The sequence below is a fragment of the Pinus tabuliformis genome, chromosome 1_2, assembly GCF_031772625.1.
Source record: "Pinus tabuliformis cultivar Carrire ecotype Pingquan chromosome 1_2, CPIR1, whole genome shotgun sequence".
Lineage (NCBI taxonomy): Eukaryota > Viridiplantae > Streptophyta > Pinopsida > Pinales > Pinaceae > Pinus > Pinus tabuliformis.
In genome coordinates, this window is record NC_142298.1 from 1219643019 (window position 1) to 1219664594 (window position 21576).

General features: G+C 35.8%; 1 protein-coding gene across 1 annotated transcript in view; it reads right to left on the reverse strand.

Moving 5' to 3' along the window:
- Nucleotides 1-20012, reverse strand: part of LOC149210656 (protein RECOGNITION OF PERONOSPORA PARASITICA 7-like) — a 91380-nt gene extending 71368 nt beyond the window's left edge. The window contains exon 1 of the mRNA XM_089396757.1: nt 19580-20012. Within this exon, the coding sequence (XP_089252883.1) occupies nt 19580-19783 (204 nt within the window). The 5' untranslated portion in view covers nt 19784-20012. The remainder of the gene's footprint in view (nt 1-19579) is intronic.
- Between the last annotated feature and the right edge of the window lie 1564 nt (nt 20013-21576).

A 21576-nucleotide genomic window follows, 5' to 3' on the forward strand; every position in this document is an offset into this window, starting at 1 on the left:
TGTTGGAAAGATTCCACATGCAAGAGTGCAAGGCAGCAATCACTCCCACGGTAATGGGATTAAAACTCAGCAAAGAGGACAGCAGCAAGGATTTTGATCCTAGCTTGTATAAGAGCATAGTTGGTAGTCTTATGTATTTAACTGCAACTAGGCCTGACATAATGTTTGCTGTTAGTTTGATTTCCAGATTCATGGAGAGGCCAAAGGAGGCACATTGACAGGCAGCAAAAAGAATTCTGAGGTATGTCAAAGGTACAAAAAGATTTGGCATTTTGTATACTTTTTCAGAAAGTTCAGATTTAGTTGGATACACTGATAGCGATTGGGCTGGAAGTGTGGATGATCGGAAAAGCACTTATGGTTACGTTTTTCACATGGGTTCAGGAGCCATTTCATGGGCTTCCAAGAAACAGCCAATCGTGGCGTTATCTACAGCAGAAGCAGAGTACGTGGCAGCTACAGCAGCAGCATGTCAAGCAGTGTGGATGAGAAGAATGTTGAGGAGCTTAGGCCAAGAGCAGGCAAAATCAACAGTTATTTTTTGTGACAATAGCTCAGCTATTGCCTTGTCCAAGAATTCTGTGTTTCACAAACGAACGAAACACATTGATACAAGGTTTCACTACATCAGAGAATTAGTGAACAACGGAGAAATTGTTTTACAACATTGCAGCACTCAGGAACAGGTTGCTGACATTCTGACAAAGCCACTGGATCAGAAGAGCTTTGAATTTTTAAGGAAGCGTCTGGGTATGATTGATAACCTAGCAGTTGAAATTAAAGGGGAGTGTTGAAATATAATTTCAACTGCAAGTTTATTTTATTTGCGATGCGATCTATCGCATATCGCAAATCGCATCCTCAGCATGATTGCCTTTTGTTACAACCTGTGTTTTCTCCGATTGCGATGGTGCGATGCGATCCGATCGCATATCGCAGATCGCATCATATGTGTGTGCCCCAACTTTGTGTTCCGGCCAAATGGGATTCTGCGATGCGATTTAAATGAAGTCAATGGGTGAAGTATGGGCCAGCATTAAATGAAATTTTACGTGAAGTAAAAGATTTACTTTACCGCCAGTAAGTGTCAGTAAAACAGTAAATGCAATTTACTGTGGTTGGTAAGTTTTGATGAAGTCTTTAATTTTGTTTCAGCGGGAGTATGGGCACAAGTAAAGGCTGGTAAAAATCATTTAATTTTATTGTTTTTTATTTTACAGAAGCATGGCAAGTGGAAACGTATGTAAGTCCTTTTGTTTTATTGCCATATATATATGTAATGTTTTTTCGTGTATTGTAGAAGAGGAAGGTAATGCATAGCAGTGTGATGTATTGTAACCCACGCAGCAGCGTGAAGAAAATTTGTGTAATTTCCACATAGCAGTGAAAGTAATTTTTCTGTAGTAGAAGTCTGTTTTTACAGCAGTGAATGTAGAAGAGATTCTTACACACAGCAGTGTAAAATCTCAGGAGAAGACTGAGTAATTTTTTTTTAAATGTTCTCGGTGAATCCCTCTGAGAGAGAGGAAGAAGTTTGTAACAACAGTTGCTTTTATTAATGAATAGGAATTTGTTGATGTGTGGAAATCTCTGTCTGCCCAAAAATTTTAAAGCTTCCCTGTGCTAATATCCTATGTTTGAAAACAGAGCATTGTTTCTCTGTTCTGTGATTTTGGTTTTTGGGATTTTGACAGAAAAATCCCCAACACTAGTTGCAGCATAGGGTCTAAGATTCTTTGCATACCTGACCAAGAAATTCCTATTTCAGTATTTGAAACCGCAAATGCTGCGAATATTTATGTGTACAATGGTAAATTCTTCACGACATTTTCATCCATGCACACAGAATGAAATTACAGTGGAATGATGGAATGATTCTGCAGCTCGTTCACCTATACTCCACGCAGATTTTTTTTTGTTTTTAAACATTTCACATCTTTTCTCACAAACCTCTACACGCAGGTCTTCTACGATATATATTTCTCAGCCTGGACATTCTTCAATGATTACTAGTCTCCGTCTTCCAGAAAAAGAAACGTTCCTCCTGCAACGACTTCTGTTTCAATTTCAGGTTAGATTCAGCAATAAATCTAACATTGGACACGGTGATTTCACATTATTAAAATGGAAATGAAATGGAAGCAGCATCACAGAGAAATAAATACGTCCACATTGGATATGATTCCAACACAGATTAATTTTGACAGAGAAGAAAGAAGCAATAATTTGCTAGGCGTTGCACCATAACGTATTTCATAGTGAAACACTTCACACGCTGGATTGAATGGCAATACCACGATATCAAGAATTCGCACGATATTCGCCTTCATTGTTGGACATGTTGTAGTCTTCAATGGCGGTTTTCGTTCTCAACACATCAGATCGATCTCAAAAATGCAATTACGACCTCTGCAATGCACCCAACAAACCGAATCTCTCATTCCATTTGAATCATAAGTGAAATAGCTCAGTCGCTTTCCAGCTCCTAAGCCCAAATTGCCCAGGTTTCTCTCCTTAACGGCTCTGCCCTTTGACTGATTATAGTTGTGGATATGTTCATTCGCACAGACCAAAGTCTATCTCCTTGTTATTCTATTGCCAATTCTTTCTCATCAATATCACTACCATAGTGAGGGCGTGTAACCCCAGGCTTGCCGGTGAATATCGTTAATCAATCAAAATTAAGCAGTGATCAAGGTTCGCCCTGCTAATTGAATCCTTAATAATAGTCCAATAACGTAGACCCCCACTCACTCATACCTCTATTACAAACTCGGCAAAACTCTTGCTCTGATACCAAAAATGGTGCAACAACTCTAACCATAGGTGACACAAAAACAATAAAACTTAAACTGAAACTCACACCAAACATATGCACATACAACGCTTCAACAAATGATTCATTAATCAATAAAATATTTATAAGAGAAATCATGGCTTATTCATGGCCTCTCATTCCTCACACTCACTCACACACTTTCACATTTTTTTATGCCTTATAAGCTCACCTCAATTTATACAAATGGATGAGAACCCAAGGTAGGTCCTATATCCCTCAACAAATTCCCAAAATATCTCTCCTAATCCATAAAATCTCTCATATAATCCCTTATCCCTAGATAAGAGCTAACCAATCCATAATCCTCTCAAACCTTCCACAATACTTTCGAATCTTCTCATATTTACAATATTCTTAATTCTCTTTTAAAACTATTAAAAATATACATTAATTAATTAAATCTTACTTTACAAACTAACTCCTCTAGTAAATGATTGACCCAGGTTAGATGCTCCTGCATCAAAACTATATTGGACACACAATCTGTTGGTTGAGAGAATATCTCAACCATACACAAATCTAGGAAACAAAATAGGAATAGACTCCTCTAGATAGAAAGAATCACAACTGAGACAAGTAGGAATTACATATTCCAACACACCCCCTTAATGAGTACTTGTCTCGATATCAATCTGCAAAGTCTAGTTGTGGTCAAACATAACAAAATAATATGTTGATGTCCATATAAAGGAGCAACCATCCACCGGAATGCATGGGTGCCAACCGCTGCAACCGCCAGTGTACTAGGATGTCCTTCACATACATGGTTCTGTCAACCATTATAACTGCATAAATGTACCTGTACCTGCAAATCCCCCTCCAATATCATCATCATGGGTTTTATCGGATTACTCGTAACCATGTTCTTAGTTTTATCGAATCACCCTCAATGATGCCACCAAGGGCTCTCAGCCACCATGGCTCAACGCAACCACCAAGGCTCAACACTGCCACTAAGGCTCTCTAGCCGCTTTGGGCCACAAATCTGTCACTAAGGCACTCCAGTCACTCTAGGCCACAAACTTGCCACTAGGGTACTCCAGCCACTAGGGGACTCCAACCACTAAGGCTCACCAAAGAACCGACTCAACCAGGCCGAGGGTTTTCTCGGCTAACCCTAAACCATTCCTATAAGAATCCATGTCCACTTCACTCTCACATGCGGTTTCCGGCTTACCACAAACTGACACTGCAAGTACAAAGTGGTTTTAATATTACCACGAACTTTATGGGGATACACATGCCTCATTAGGCTTACATTTCACATTCCAACTCTTGGAGTTACCAGGTACATACACTATAAAGACCAATACAAAACATCCTAGACTTGCTTACAACCAATATGTATGACTCATAATACATCATGCTAGTGAGTCTATTCCACAAACTCACACAAATTTTCACCTAGTTGTCCATCATCTTTTAATCGTTATTGTTGCTCCTTTACCTCCTCCTTTAAAATTGTTCACATCTCAGGCATCTTTGTCTTTGTCAATTAAGTCTTGGAATTCCATGCTTAACCTATCATTTGTTAGAATAGCCAATTCTAACAAAATAACTTTATATTGAGGTGGCTAATCTCAATATATATATTGATTTTAATTCCAAAATTACTTTCATCATAAAAAAAAATCATTTAGTAAAAAACACTGGCTACAGAAGAAACAAGGAGGAGTGACCTATTTACCAAAACACATTACACTCACACAGCGTCAACAACTTGTTGAATCCAAAAATGTGCAGACGAATCTCTCCTTCTTTCGATGACAAAGTTCTACCAAACCTAATGCAAAGTTACAAACACGCTTGAGTGCTTGCCCATAACTTAACCACTCATAATCTCCCAGATGTAGCTTTTCAAAACTCCTGCCATCTTCGCTGACTTGTGTTTCTATGCTAATCAGCTTTCAAGTTCCGAGTAAGCGCATTTGAGCATGTCTCTTGCGTGCTTGCTCAAAAATGTCTGCAACAGTTGAAGCTCCTTCCCATCCATGCTCTCGACTCAACCCGCATCACCTGCACACAGAAGGAGAACTTGTCATCCTGGGGCCAATCCCTTTCAGCTATACATTGACACACCCAGCTTGACACTCTCATTGCCCAGCACAATGTCAGTAGGAAAGCTACGATTTATAGTGTCAGCGCCCATTGTGGTTATGCAGGGAGAAACGTTAGTCACCGTCCCATCCCCGGGGCTGTTGTTTCCCGCCGATGTAGAAACAAACACCCCCCTCTGCACAACACCAAAGGTGCCAATGGCAATGTTGTCCAGAAAATAAGGAACAACGCTTCCTCTGATAGACAACGAAATAACATCAACACCTTCATCTACCGCCTTGTTGAGTGCTGAGAGTATGTCGAAATCAAAACAACCTAGCGACCAACAGACCTTGTAAATGGAAATATAGGCCTTGGGCGGCATTCCTTTGGCGATTCCCTTAGCGTAGCCCAACATGCTCGCTTTGTAAACATATTTTATAATGGTCGTGGAAGCCGTATGCTCCTTCCTTTGCTAATCCTTGGTAGATCCACATTGATCCGTGCTCATCCACAATTCTTCTTCATAGATTCCAGCAGCACGACGCAATCAGCTCTCCACCGTTGGTTGATCCAGGTTGTAAAACACAACCACGGGCTCTAACAACAAACATCAACCCAATATTGGATTCATCATAGGCTCGATTGAAGAACGTTGGTTTCAGCTTTCAAAGATTCATGCAGGAAAATGAATCAACACTATGGATCTCAACATCTGTTCTGCAGAGCCTCCAAACAATTACGAACAAAGTCTTTGCATGATTACATAGCTTCTCTCACATGCACCAGCCACAGGCCACTGCTACTCTACTCTCACCCTCAAAACATGTGAGATACTCAAAATGCCTAGTGGTTGCATCATCGACACTTCACAGCTCCTCTCGTCACACATTTCAACAAAGAGTGTTTGTAATTTTTTTTTTTTTTTTGATAGTAGGGGTGTTTAAATCCTATTTTTTATGGTGGAAATAGATTCAGCGCCAGCAAAAATACATGGGGCACTTAAAATCTTGAAGCTTAACATGTTCCTGGATTTCCAAAAAAAATCACCAAATTTTACTAAAATCATAAAGAAATTTCCATTATTTTACGGCAAATTTGCAACCTCATTAAGCTAATCATTTATTTTTACACTTCATTGTAAAATAGTCTTAAATATTAAACCTAGAGAATTTAAAATGATACTTGTGTTGAGTAAAACTTATTTTTTAGTTAAAAGTGGAAAAGAACTTGATTTAATAATTTCAATTTTAAATTTAAAAAAAATGTATAATTGGATTGGTTTCAAAACTTTCACTTTTAAATTTATCAAAAATTTATTAATTTTAAAATCATAATATGCTAATGTATATTAACATTATTATTTGTTTTTATTTTAAAATCATATTTTTGTTTGTCAAGTTGTTTGTGATCCTTGAGGCTTGAGCTGTGGTTTGCGGAGCTGCCATCTAGGGGCATTTAAGTGGTCAAAGTCACTGGGGATTGCACACCAGCCATTAGTTGACTCAATCTTTTTTATTATGTCTCATCCCCTAGCACATAGCACAACCACTCCCCTGAGGTTTGATAAGAGCTCCATCCTCAACTGGTTGTGTTAGTAAAACTTGACAAAATCACAATATATTAATATATTATTATTTGTTTTGTTTAAAACTGTGCAAATTTACATATAGTGAAATATGATTGCAGAAAAATAGATTTATTGGTGAAATTGTAATGAGCATTAGTTTGCTTTGTCAGAAGAAGGTTTATTGGTGAAACTATTTATTTAAGCTTTTCATGTCTAAACATATGACAAGTAATCTAAGTTATTGAATCTCAAATTTAAGGTTGCTTTTTTTGTACTTTTCACTTTTAAGGTTTTAGAATTTTTATTCACCCTCAAATACATTTTAAAATCTTAAAAAAAAAACTATGGTGGGTCAAATTCCAAGGTTAAACCACTAAATTTAAAAAAAAAAAAATTAACTAGCAATTTTTCTTAAAAGTGCAAAGATACATAGAAAGAATAGAAGGGGCATCTGGATTTGCTCTAATGTCATTTAGGTGTACAAGAAGTCACCCAAAGATTCCAGTGCATAATCAAGAAAATTCTACTAAGAGAGGAAATTGAAGATACAAACTATAGAAAACTTCTACTAAGAGAGAAAATTGGAGAGACAAACTAAGTTTCTTTGTTGCTTCAAAGATAAACTATTATCTAATAATAGAATTTGTACTATAACCATTTTTCAAATGTTTCCATTTTTTTCAAGTAGTTGATTTCTTAACATGTATAAATTCATTTTAATTTAGTGTTAAAAATAAATAAGAAATTTTAATTTTTGCTTCAAAAAGTCAAACCAATATTTAGGCATGTTTTCATTTAGTTGACTTCCATATAAATTCATTTAACTTGTAAAAAACCAATTAGAAATTAGAGGTATTTCAACTTTAGTGTAAAAAATTCAAGTTATTTTTAAGACATTCTTCCAAATAATTGCCTTTCTTTCAAATAGGTGAAGGCCTTTATATCTATATATATATATATATATATATATATATATATATTCATTTTAAGTTTATTAAGTCATCTTAATCAAAACAAAACACAAATTGTTGGCATTATGATACATATGTTGTACTTGATGGCAACCCACTCATCTCAGATGATAAATTATAATGCAACAAAGTTCACGCACTTTCATGAAGATAAAAGTTTCTTTCATGTAGAGAAAAGTTCACGCACTTTCATGAAGATAAAAGTTTCTTTCATGTAGAGAAAAGTTCATGCACTTTCATGAAGATAAAAGTTTCTTTCATGTAGAGAAAAGTTCACGCACCTTCATGCAGGGAAAAGTTTCTTTCATGCAGAGAAAAGTTCACGCACTTTCATGCAAAGAAAAGTTCCCTTCATGCAAGAGAAAAGTTCACGCACTTTCATGATTGGTTCATGGTATTAGTCCGACAGTTTTTTATCCTATGGTTTTGGTCCGTGGTATTGCATCCAAAAGTGTTGATCTCACGCACTTTCATGGTTGGTTCATGGTATTAGTCTGACAGTTTTTGATCCTATGGTTTTGGTTCGTGGTATTGCATCCAAAAGTGTTGACCCCAAGTATTGGGTCCGTGGTATTGTGTTATTATGGTTTTGGACCGTGGTATTTTGAAAGGCCTAAGACTATAAAAGAGGAAGGAGATCATTTGGCAAAGTATCATCTGAATTATTGAATATCTGATAAAGTGCTAGATATGGAATACTGTGATTGGGTTATGGTGCAGATCTGGATCTGAGCTAAAGAGGGATCTCACTAGTTGATGGAGAACAAGATCTAAGGATAGATCGGGATGAAATGGTTTGAAATGAACTATCTCTATATAGTTGATTATGCTTATTCTAGATCTATATACTGACACTTGTAATGATCTGAACTGGGTATAACTTAAGTTTGAAATCGCTGCAAGTCATGATTGAATATTTATAGATCTATACATGGGTTGGCTTTGGTGAAAGCGCGTATGTATGCAGGTTTGGTTCATTGTAGTAGTGTATACCATTTGAGCTATGTTATAGGTGGTTCAAGTTGTTGATGTGTTCTGATGACTGTTTAATGGTGTCAGTGTTCTACATATTCAATTTGATTGATTGTGTTGATGGATGAGATCTAATAATGGATCAGGATCATAATGACTCATATTTATGTGATCTAATGGACTAGATCGGGTTGCTAACACACATATTATCCTTGTACAAGTAATAATCTGGATATGTCTGAAGTCAAGAAGTGCATCAAGTTATAAGTAAGTAATTGACGACATATACGCTAGTTCACTTTGGTGAAGTTGCGCATACACGCAGGTTTAGCACTTCCAAGTAGCGTATGCACTCTGATGCATGTTTTTGATGATACAGTTGGATCTGGTTATTATTACAGAGTTCTATTGTCTGTTATGTGACTGTGTTGATTGATAGTGTTACAATATTGGATAAATCAGAGATTTACGATGCAAGTGTAGTTGATGGGTTTTGCAATAGTGATTGTTCTTGTGCTTCAATGTTGTTGTTGGGTCCAGTATGAAAATTGGATGAAACGTGGCCTTTCAGATTATGTTGTTGTGCTTTAGTGTATCCAGTCTGAAAATTGATGAAACGTGATACCTGGAGGAGAGAAGATTGTAGGTTGGCGCCTACGTACTAGTATCTTAGCTAGTGCAAGGGCTAAGGGGGTGGTAGCTCCCTTCCAGTAGCAGTTGAAAACTTTGGAGCATTGTAGCAGGTAGCAGCTTGCATACTAGTAAATGGATCAGCTAGTACAAGAATTATGGGGGTTGTAGCTCCCTTCCAAGAGAGACTAGAGAATGAGAGAGGGTTGTAGCTCTCTGCAGATAGTAGTCTGCATACTAGTAAAGGACTGCACTAGTACAGAACTTTTGTAAAAGGATTTTCTTATTAAGAAGAAGATTGAGATGACTTGCAGCAGGTGGTTTTCTCCCACATTGGGTTTCCACCTTATATCATGGTGTTCATGTGTGTGGCTTATGTGTGATGATCTGTTCTATTTTACTGCACCTGTTTACTGTTAATATGGTTAATAATGTTCTAATGCACTCATTGAAGATCAATTAACTGAATCATAAGTTTACTGAATATACGCAAGTATTCTTAACTGAAGCAGCATATATGAATCAGAGTATGGAAATGAAAAAAATTTATTGACTTAATAATACTGATTCACCCCCCCCCCCCTCAGTATTATTTCCAACAATTGGTATCAGAGTAGGTCCTTTTGTAGAAGCTTGACTGCTTGAAGGAGATCTGTGGAACAATGGGAAAGAAGCTTAAGAAGAAAGCGCCTAAGCATAATAAGACATCTCAGAAGAACTATGACAGTGGGAGAATCGATTGGGGATTATGTGGAAGAAGCACTTCAGATTCAGAATCATTTCAGAATGAAGATGAACTATCAGGTATGAATGTGTTATCCTCTGATGTTCCAGCTAGCTATCCATTTGGAAAAGATGAAAGTGATAAGGAAACAACTAAATTTGCTCTTATGGGTGAGCAAGAAAGATATCAAATAGAGGTAGAATTCAAAAGGCTTACAGACAGAATTAGAGATCAACAAGATCTATTGAACAAAAGGGAATGTGCCTTCAAAGAAGACTCTACCAAACTAAAATCTCAACTTGAGGAAGGAAACAAGGTAAGGAAGTTATTCAAGGAAAAATATCAAAAGTTGCAAGATGAAGTAACATCTCTAAGAGATGAAGTCAGTGAGAAGAGCACAACAATCAAGAAACTCAGAGATAGATCCAGTTACTATGAAATTCTTGAAGCTACGATCCTCTTGCTGAAGGAATATCTTGAAGAATCAAAGAAGTAGAATAACGAACTTCTCCAAGCTCATGAAAAACAAGAAAATGAAGTCCTCAATCTAAGACATCAGTTGGAAGAAGAAAGAAAAGTTGAATAAAACATGAAGAAGCAGCATCGTGAAAAGGAAGAGCGTCTTCAGGTTGAGGTAACCATTCTAAAGGATAAATTAGAAGAAAAAGATAAGATCTTACGATTTCAAGATAGTCAAAGGTCTCCTGCTGTCAAAACTGGTCCTGGTTTTCATGAATCTATTGAAGGTGAATCTAGTTCAGGAAATAAGACAAGGGACTCTACTGCAAAATCTGAAATGCTCAATAAGGAGATGAAAGGTCAATCTCATCATCAACCAAGGAAAGAAATTCTTCAAAGAAAATATTTTACTCCTCCTATGAATAATGTTGGATGTTATGTATGTCATAATCTTGGACATGTTGCAGCCAGATGTAGAAGAAGAAGGGTTCAAGACCATCATGCAGAAAGATCATCACATTCAAGGTACTTTAATGGATATTGCTTTGCTTGCAATATGTTTGGTCACAGAGCTGTTGATTGCTATAGAAGAAATATGAGACATGTAAGATGTTACACATGTAACAAGCTTGGACATATAGCTAAGGAATGCAGGAACAAAGTATGAGCACCATACCAAAAGGAGAAAACATCATCATCACACCTGAATATGTGGAAGAGGAAAGAAGTACAGTCAGAAAGAGGTGGCACAACACAACATACAGACATAACAGAATTAGAGGTAGCTGGAAGTGTAAAACATCAGTGTCCTAAATCTCATACGCAAGTTTCTTAAAGAGAAGTCACGTATATACGCGAGTTGGTTATGGCATAGTCGCGTATATGATTGTTTGAGGAAAGGCAGTAGGGACAGGTTCAGGAAAAGGATCAATTATGATTCGGTTTATTATTTGTGCTGTTTGATAATGGTTACAATTTGCTGATGATGTGTGGAAATGACTTGATGGTTAGAAGTGTTTTGTTTCTAACTTGATAATGATGATGTCTTGATACTTCTTGTTGATATGCATGATCAAATCTGACAGTAACCAAGATGGCACAGGTTTAGGGGGAGCATATGCTTTTAATGCATTGTTGGCATTATGGTTAATAGTCCTTGGTGATGATGCTTATATGGATAAATGATTCATCTTGCTATGATATGGTTATGAGTTGTTCAGATGATTCTTGGGGTTACATAGTTGATATTTAGATCAGATTTGTGGTTGATTCTCTAATGGTGCTTACATGGTGATCTTCATAAGGATAAGGAGAAGTACATAGCTTGAATTCACATCTTCTTTACTTGATGATGAGTCACTCATATGCTGTTGTCGTCATATGCATAAAGATCATATATTATAGTTATGATGCAGGATTCCTATTGTTCTTGACACATATATGGATGAGGATTGTTGGCTGGATACATGGATGATTATTCAAAGTTGCATTGTTGGAGACATGATGATGATGAGTTCTTACCTATATGATGATAGGTTGTTTCATACATATGTTGATTGATGCAGATATTCCCAATTGATGATAGTTAGTTCATGCAGATCTAGATGGCTATGGTGTTTCTCACATATGATAGAATGTGAATGATTCTGTATATACAAAATTCTATTCAAAAGGATGAGTTGATACAAACATACCTTGACGATTCATGCACTAATACAAGCTACTGGTCTAGTTGTTGTTAACAGATGCTATGGAGCAGATCATACAGTGTTGTTGCTGATGTTTATCATGATCTTATTTAGGTGTTTTGTCTCTGTTATAAATGTCATGAATATCATTCGATGTAAAGGTCATATCAAGACTCATGATGGAATAGTGTGTCTCTATTTATTGTAGTCATTTGATGAGATCTCTTCAGGTCATGTAACGGCCTATGTTGGTTTCCCCACTATGCCTGGGATGAATGATGTTATTCTCTTATGTTATCATATGTAAACTTTTGGTATATCACCATTGTGATGGGAGATAGATGTATGTATGAGTCTTTGGTGATAGGAAGGTCATTTGTATAGAGTCATGTTCTTCTTCTTGTAGAACATCTTTTTGCAGACCTTGCTTATAGTCAGGGGGGGCATGAACAACATATTTCAGCAGAGCAGAGATTTCAGCATGTTCTGAAAAAGATCATGGACAGATTGGTGCACCATGGCATATACAAAGAGGAAGCTCATTCAGAGATTTCAGCAGGTACTCAGGGGGAGTATGGATAGCAAAGGAAGAGAATATCTTGGTCTGCCCTTTGCCCTTGATGTCAAAGGGGGAAAGTGATTTGGTTGTTGTTGCCATCAAGTCCAAAGGGGGAGATTGTTGGCATTATGATACATATGTTGTACTTGATGGAAACCCACTCATCTCAGATGATAAATTATAGTGCAACAAAGTTCACGCACTTTCATGAAGATAAAAGTTTCTTTCATGTAGAAAAAAGTTCACGCACTTTCATGAAGATAAAATTTTCTTTCATGTAGAGAAAAGTTCACGCACTTTCATGAAGATAAAAGTTTCTTTCATGTAGAGAAAAGTTCATGCACTTTCATGCAGAAAAAATTTTCTTTCATGTAGAGAAAAGTTCACGCACCTTCATGCAGAGAAAAGTTTCTTTCATGTAGAGAAAAGTTCACGCACTTTCATGCAGAGAAAATTTCCCTTCATGCAAGAGAAAAGTTCACGCACTTTCATGATTGGTTCATGGTATTAGTCTGATAGTTTTTTATCCTGTGGTTTTGGTCTGTGGTATTTGCATTCAAAAGTGTTGATCTCACGCACTTTCATGGTTGGTTCATGGTATTAGTCTGACAGTTTTTTATCCTATGGTTTTGCTCCGTGGTATTGCATCCAAAAGTGTTGATCCCAAGTATTGGGTCCGTGGTATTGTGTTATTATGGTTTTGGACCGTAGTATTGTGAAAGGCCTAAGACTATAAAAGAGGAAGGAGATCATTTGGCAAAGTATCATCTGAATTATTGAATATCTGATAAAGTGTTAGATCTGGAATACTGTGATTGGGTTATGGTGCAGATCTGGATCTGAGCTAAAGAGGGATCTCAATGGTTGATGGAGAACAAGATCTAAGGATAGATCGGGATCAAATGGTTTGAAGTGAACTATCTCTATATAGTTGATTATGCTTATTCTAGATCTGTATACTGACGCTTGTAATGATCTGAACTGGGTATAACTTAAGTTTGAAATCGTTGCAGGTCATGATTGAATATTTATAGATCTATACACGGGTTGGCTTTGGTGAAAGCGCGTATGTACGCAGGTTTGGTTCATTGTAGTAGTGTATACCATTTGAGCTATGTTACAAGTGGTTCATATTGTTGATGTGTTCTGATGACTGTTTAATGGTGTCAATATTCTACATATTCAGTTTGATTGATTGTGTTGATGGATGAGATCTAATAATGGAGCAGGATCATAATGACTCATATTTATGTGATCTAATGGACTAGATCGGGTTGCTAACACACATATTATCCTTGTACAAGTAATAATCTGGATATGTCTAAAGTCAAGAAGTGCATCAAGTTATAAGTAAGTAATTGATGACATATACGCTAGTTCACTTTGGTGAAGTTGCGTATACACGTAGGTTCAGCACTTCCAAGTAGCGTATGCACTCTGATGCATGTTTTTGATGATACAGTTGGATCTGGTTATTATTGCAGAGTTCTGTTGTCTGTTATGTGACTGTGTTGATTGACAGTGTTACAGTATTGGATAAATCAGAGATTGATGATGCAAGTGTAGTTGATGGGTTTGGCAATAGTGATTGTTCTTTTGCTTCAATGTTGTTGATGGGTCCAGTATGAAAATTGGATGAAACGTGGCCTTTCAGATTATGATGTTGTCCTTCAGTGTATCCAGTCTAAAAATTGATGAAACGTGGTACCTGGAGGAGAGAAGATTGTAGGTCGGTGCCTACGTACTAGTATCTTAGCTAGTGCAAGAGCTAAGGGGGTGGTAGCTCCCTTCCAGTAGAAGTTGAAAACTTAGGAGCATTGTAGCAGGTACCAGCCTGCGTACTAGTAAATGGATCGGCTAGTACAAGAACTAGGGGGGTTGTAGCTCCCTTCCAGGAGAGACTAGAGAATGAGAGAGGGTTGTAGCTCTCTGCAGGTAGTAGCCTGCGTACTAGTAAAGGACTGCACTAGTACAACACTTTTGTAAAAGGATTTTCTTATTAAGAAGAAGATTGAGATGACTTGCAGCAGGTGGTTTTCTTCCACATTGGGTTTCCACCTTATATCATGGTGTTCATGTGTGTGGCTTATGTGTGATGATCTGTTCCATTTTACTGCACCTGTTTACTGTTAATATGGTTAATAATGTTCTAATGCACTCATTGAAGATCAATTAACTGAATCATAAGTTTACTAAATATACGCGGGTATTCTTAACTGAAGCAGCATATATGAATCAGAGTATGGAAATGAAAAAGTTTTATTGACTTAATAATACTGATTCACCCCCCCCCCCCTCTCAGTATTATTTCCAACACAAATATCTCTATAAAAACCATCAAAACAAAACACAACACAAATCAAAGAATCGATATGATAAACCAATCTAAATCCTTACCACAATAAATAAATATATATATATATATGAATTAATGAGTAATTGTCACAATATTTTATTCAAAATTAATTACATGACTTAATACCCACTCTAGAAATATGGGACTAATAGCTCATTTTGGGAAATGGTAAGGGTTTCTAAGTTTATTAAAGCTTATGGGATATGCTATGCCCAAGTTTGCACTTACTTCGTTGGAATCAATTACTTGAGAAAATTCCCACTTTGGGAACATAAAAATAATAAAAGTTTAGAAGTTTACTTAAACCAAAAAAATTTGGTGAAAGGGAAAACATCTTCAATATATATAATGTTTACTAAATTGTCGTTTATTCTGAGGTATCTACAACAAGTATTGTTATGTTAGTTATGGGTCCAAATCCCAAATAGATTGTGTGAATTGGTCTCTCTGCACATCAATCATAAGAGTTTGTTTAATAGTTAACTCGTACCTATCCCAATGTTGCAAATGCAAAAAACAAAGTTTCTTTTAAGCCAACTTAGCAGGAGAAGCATGCCAATTCCTCATAGACTCCATCCCGAGATTCATTCTTCACCAACCAAAAGACAAGATCATGAAACAATTTAATATACACAAAGAGGATACATATTTAGGGAGTATACATATTTAACCTTTCTTCACCCAGCAAAAGACATAATCATGGAACAATTTAATATACACAAAGAGGATACATATTTAGCCAGTTTACAAGTGGGATACTTGGATGCCACTCTTTGAAAGTTGAGAAATTGAAATTTAGTAAATAAATAAATAAATTATAAATTTCGTGTTATTTATTTTATTTAAATTCGATGAAATTTTAACATAAATGCTTTATAATTTTTAAATTATTTTAAAATAATTTAAATGAAAAAAATGAGATTAGAATAAATTTTTTTAATATATTTATTTGTTATATGATTTTCTAAGTCACAGGACACGTCCTCCACGGTCCCATGTCCCGTATTTTATGTGTCGGACACGAAAACGACCCTAAAACGTGTCGAAAACGTTTTTCATCGTGTCCTGTAAAATGTAAAACGTATTCGCCGGTTTTCGTTGTGTCTTGCATGAAAACGCGTATTCCGTTGATAGAAAATGTTGCCTGCATAAGCTGCAATTTTTTTTAAAGAAACAATTAATTTTTGAATGGGGCAGCGTAATCCTAGTATTGATACGCTATTCATGGTAATGTTAAATTCTTAAAGTAAAAGTGACATTCTCCTTAATCTTCATTTTCATCATTTTACTTAAATTTTTAACATTACCATGAAATGACTCAGGATGTTTGAGAGTGGTTTCGGCCTCATTGGATTTCATATGGAGAAAGTAGAATTTTAGACTTCATTCAAAATGCAGCAGACTTATCAGTTTTTCAGGATTTCAGTATTGGGAGATTGTAATATTTCCAAGTGACACCACCTGCCCGGGCTACCCCTGCCACCAGTAGAGGACGTGGTCTACCTCCTATAGCTCCTACTTCTAGTTCTTCAGCTTCTAGAGCATAGCAAACTCCACTGCCAACTCCACCAGCACCAGCATCTACATCTAGAGGGAAAGGGAAAGCTGTGGCATTTTCTCCCAAGAGGAGCAGAGGAAATCAATAGGATTAGACTTTAGTTATTTTCTTATGTACTTGTAAGTTGTACATGAACAATGAACATTGAATATTCAAGAATCAAGACCAAGCATATCACATTCTAATTTCTAAATAGTAAATTTTGATTCTATTTATTTTTTTAAAGTGAACTATGAACTTTGAGAAGTAATTATATTTTAATTTGATTAGATAAGCTGCAACCTACAATTTTTCCAGGTCGCTGCATTTCGTATTGAATACTTACGTGTCTTCCATGTCTCGTGACCTCGTGTCATGTGACTTAGATGATTTTCTTTATTATTTTCACATAATAATAAATAAGCAATTTATTGAATTTAATTAATCTTATAATAAATAATCTTCTCTCAATTATAAATTTAATTGAAAAAAATAAAATAAAATAAAAAAAATCATAATATTTTAAATTTTAAATGTCTTTTAAAAAAATTATTGTCCAAAATTCTATCTTTTTAAATAAACATAAATTATCAAATTTTCTAATTAATAAATTCAATTAAATAACATACAAATCATTAAAAACTTTTATCGAAATCTCCAATTATCAAAGAAAATCAATCACAATTTAAATTAAATTTATATATAACAAATATTTAAAGTAAAATAGTCTAGATTTGTTGTTTCTCTTCCACTAGAATTTAGCAATATTATTAAACTTTTGCATTTTTTTTAATATATATATATATATATATCATGAAAAAGAATCTACCAAATTTTTGAATTAATAATAAATTAATAAAATAGAAATCATAAAAAAAAAATATTACCTTTTTTAATTTATGTATAAAGAGTTTTTCGGATTGAAGCTTTGGGTAGACAGTTTTGAACCAACAAGTGTGATTTATCTTTAGAAAATATTATTAAATTTGTGAGCGTTTTTCACCACAAAATATTTATATAATTTAACAATATATTTTTTTAGAAAATTATAAATATTAATTATTTATATAAATAAATTCCTTTAATTAAAAGGGATAATAATTAAATACTTGATTTTAACGATCTTCCAAAATTTTAATTTTAATTCCAAAATTACTAGGAAAAAATCATATAGTAAGAAACACTGGCTAACCTAGGAGTGACCTATTGCCCAAAACACATTAAACTCACACTGTCAACCATTTGTTGAATCCAAAAACTTGCAGAATTACAAACCTTTTGATGACAAAGTTCTACTAAACCTGATGCAACTTTAGAAACACGATCGAGTGATTGCCCATAACTTAACCACTCATAATTTCTCAGATCTACCTTTTCAAAACTCCTGCTTTTTGCTGGAGCTAACCAATGATATATTGGGTATTTAATGCCCTCACGCAAGTTAGTCCGATAACATGGGAACAAGTAAATATTATTTAATGCTGAATTTGCTTGCTCCAGTGTTATCGCGTTAAGTCGCGTGATACTCTGAGGTCATTAAATACCCAATATATGACTGGTTAGCTCTTTCCTCCCATAAGTACCTTTTAGTTTGACTTTCGTTTCTCTGTTAATAGCTTTCGGGTTCCGAGGAAGCGCATTTGTGCACGTCTTTTGTGTGCTTGCTCAAAAAGAGGTCCGCAAGAGTTGAAGCGCCTTCCCAGGGATGCTCTCGGCTCGACCCGCATCACCTGCATACCCCAGAGGAAGCTGTCGTCCCCGGGCCAATCCCTTTCCCCTATACATTGACACCCGGGCTTGACACTCCCATCGCTCAGCACAATGTCAGCAGGAAAGCTACGATCCATAGTGTCGGCGCCCACCGTGGTTATCCAGGGAGCAACGTTAGTCACCGTTCCACCCCGGGACCGTTGTTTCCCGCCGCAGATGCAGAAACAAACACCCCCCTCTGCACAGTACCGAAGGTGCCAATGGCAATGCTGTCCAGAAAATAAAGAACAACGCTTCCTCCGACAGACAACGAAATAACATCAACACCGTCGTCTACCGCCTTGCCGAGCGCTGAGAGTATGTCGGAATCAAAGCAACCCGACGACAGCAGATCTTGTAAACGGCAATACGGGCCTTGGGTGTCATTCCTTTGGCAATTCCCTTACCGTAGCACAGCATACTCGCTTTGTAAACATATCTGCCCGCGGCCGTGGAAGCAGTATGGGCCTTCCGTTGCTGATCCTTGGTAGATCCACGCTGATCCGGGCTCATCCACGATTCTGTTTCATAGATCCCAACAGCACAGCACGGCGCAATCAGCTCTCCACCGTTGATCCAGTTGCAAAACACAACCACAGGCTTTATCAACAAACACCAACTCAATGTTGGATTCATCATAGGCTGGATTCAAAAACGTTGGTTTCAGCGTTCAAAGATTCATGCAGGAAAATGAATCAGCACTGTGGATCTCAACATCTGTTCTGCAGAGCCTCCAAACAACTGCGAACAGAGTCTTCACATGATTACATAGCTTCTCTCACACGCACCAGCCACAGGCCACCGCTCCTCCTCTACTCTTCACCCTCAAAACAGGTGAGATACTCAAAATGCCTAGTGGTCGCATCCTCAACGCTTCACAGCTCAACTCGTCACACATTTCAACAAAGAGTTTTCTCCATATGGTTGTGTCTCTCCTCAGTGCGCCCTGCAACTAGATCTGAGATCAACGATTGCAAGCAGACTTAGGTAGAAGACTTCTCCCCTTATTTCTCTCAGCTCAGGATGGCCCAAGCCTAAGAGGTGCATGATACCATATTAAATTTCCATAAGGAAATTTATATTCACTAATATCACAAACTTAAAAATATATATGTTGCAACCATAAAAAGTAATACTCTCAAAATAAATACACTCTTTAATGGGCTAAATCTCTAAAAAAAGGCTAAATCTAAGAGAGGCCTGATATCATATTAAATTTCTATAACTATTTTGGACACAATCTCTTGATTAAGAAAATATTGCAACCACACAGATCTAAAAGATAAAAAATAATACAGGAAAAAACCCTCTGATAAAAAAAACATAACTGAAACAAATAAGAATTACATATTCCAATACAAAATAGGAGTAAATCTATTCCAGAGGAGTCCTATAATTTTTTCTCCTATAATTATAGGAAAAACAGATCTAACTTTATATGATTTGTATAATTAAAATAGAGCATGAAGAATGAAGATAGAGATGGACCTTGATAAAATCTGAAAGCCGCGATATGTAGTCGAAAAGGGCATCTAAATCGGCATCAACCCTTTCTTCATCAACTGCTTCAGCTGCTTCCCTTATCCTCTTAGCATAATCCGGTAGCTTTTGAGGGCTGGAAGTAGATGCGGTCGAATCAGGTTTTGCAGATCCAGAAAAGAGAGAAGAAAAGCGGTTTTTTCTTCCAGTCATGGTTGATAAATTATTGACAACGCAGGAACGAGGGGCAACTCTGAAAAAATGATGAAAGATGACTCCAGACACTCACTTCAACTCATTACACAGCCAGTCAGGGACATGAGATTTTCAACAAATAGTTCCAGGGGGTACCCCATAATATGTGACTTCCAGACTCCAATATAGCTATGGCTGTATTCCTTTTTGAGAGGAGAGCTTCTAGACGGGTTGTATTCCACTGGGTGAAGGAATATCACTTTACCGACTACCGATAACGTTTCGTGGAGCTGTATTCACACGAGAGATTCTATATGTCACATCAACAAGCTGTATCCACGAAGTTTGATGATTAAAATAACAAACATAAAAGTTTCATCCGACGTAACGTGCACGCTACCTGGACCACAAGACGTTCATCGTTTAATTTAGTCGTGGCAAATTTAGGACTTTCATAAAAAAGGCGTGGATGCATTGGAATTTCAAATTCACTTTACCTGTAAAGTGAATTTGTGATGTAGTTATTTGTTTGTAGCATTGTATATAGAGGTAGCTAGGTTAGTTGAGTTAAAATTTGTAATTTTTTTTCTGTAAGGGGGTGTTTGAATCTTATTTTTATAGTGGAAATAGATATAACACCAGCAAAAATTTAAGGGCCATTCAAAATATTGAAATTTAACATGTAATTTGGATTTAAAAAAAAATCACTAAATTTTACTAAAACCATAAAAGAAAGAATTTCCATTATTTTCCTGGTAAATTTGCAACCTCATTAAACTAATCATTTATTTTTACACTTCATTATAAACTAGTCTTAAATATTAAATATTAAATAGAGCATTTAAAATAATACTTTTCTAATTACTTGTGTTGAGTAAAACTGTTATTTTTTTGTTAAAAGTGGAAAATAACTATCAATTTAAATAATTTAACTTGATTCAAAAGTTTCAATTTTAAATTTAACAAAAATGTATAATTGGATTGAATTCAAAAATTCACTTTTGAATTTAACAAAAATGTATTAATTTTAAAATCATAATATGATAAAGGATATTAATATTATTATTTGTTTTTATTTTAAAATCATATTTTTGTTTGTCAAGTTGTTTGTGATCTTCTAGACTTGACTTGTGGTTTGAGGAAAGTCACCTGGGATTGCACACCCACCCTTAGCTTACTCATTTTTTTAGTATGTTTCATCCGCCTCGCACAAATCACAACCACCCCCCTTAAGTTTGATAAGAGGTCCATCCTCAACCAATTGTGCTAGTAAAACTTGACAAAATCACAACATGTTAATGTATATTAATATTATTATTTGTTTTGTTTAAAACTATGCAAATTTACATATAGTAAAATATGATTGCATAAAAATAGATTTATTGGGGAAATTGTCATGAGAAATAGTAGTTTGCTTTGTCAGAAAAATGTTTATTGGTGAAACTATTTATTTAAGCTTTTCATGTCTAAACCTATGACAAGTAATTTAAATTATTGAATCTCAAATTTAAGGTTAATTTTTTTTTTTGTGCTTTTCATTTTTAACATTTCAAAATTTTTATTCACCCTCAAATACATTTAAAAATTAAAAAAATAAAATCTATGGTAGGTCAAATTCCAAGGCTAAACCACTAAATTAAAAAAAAAAAAACATTAACTGGCAATTGTCCTTAAAAGTGCAAAGTGGTTGAGGGGAAAGTACCCCTAGGGTCCTTTGGGTTAAGACTCTACCAGACTGAAAATTGCTTATTCAAAGAAACACACACACAGCCATTATCTGTATTGTAAGCAAATTCTAATGTTGAGGGTAC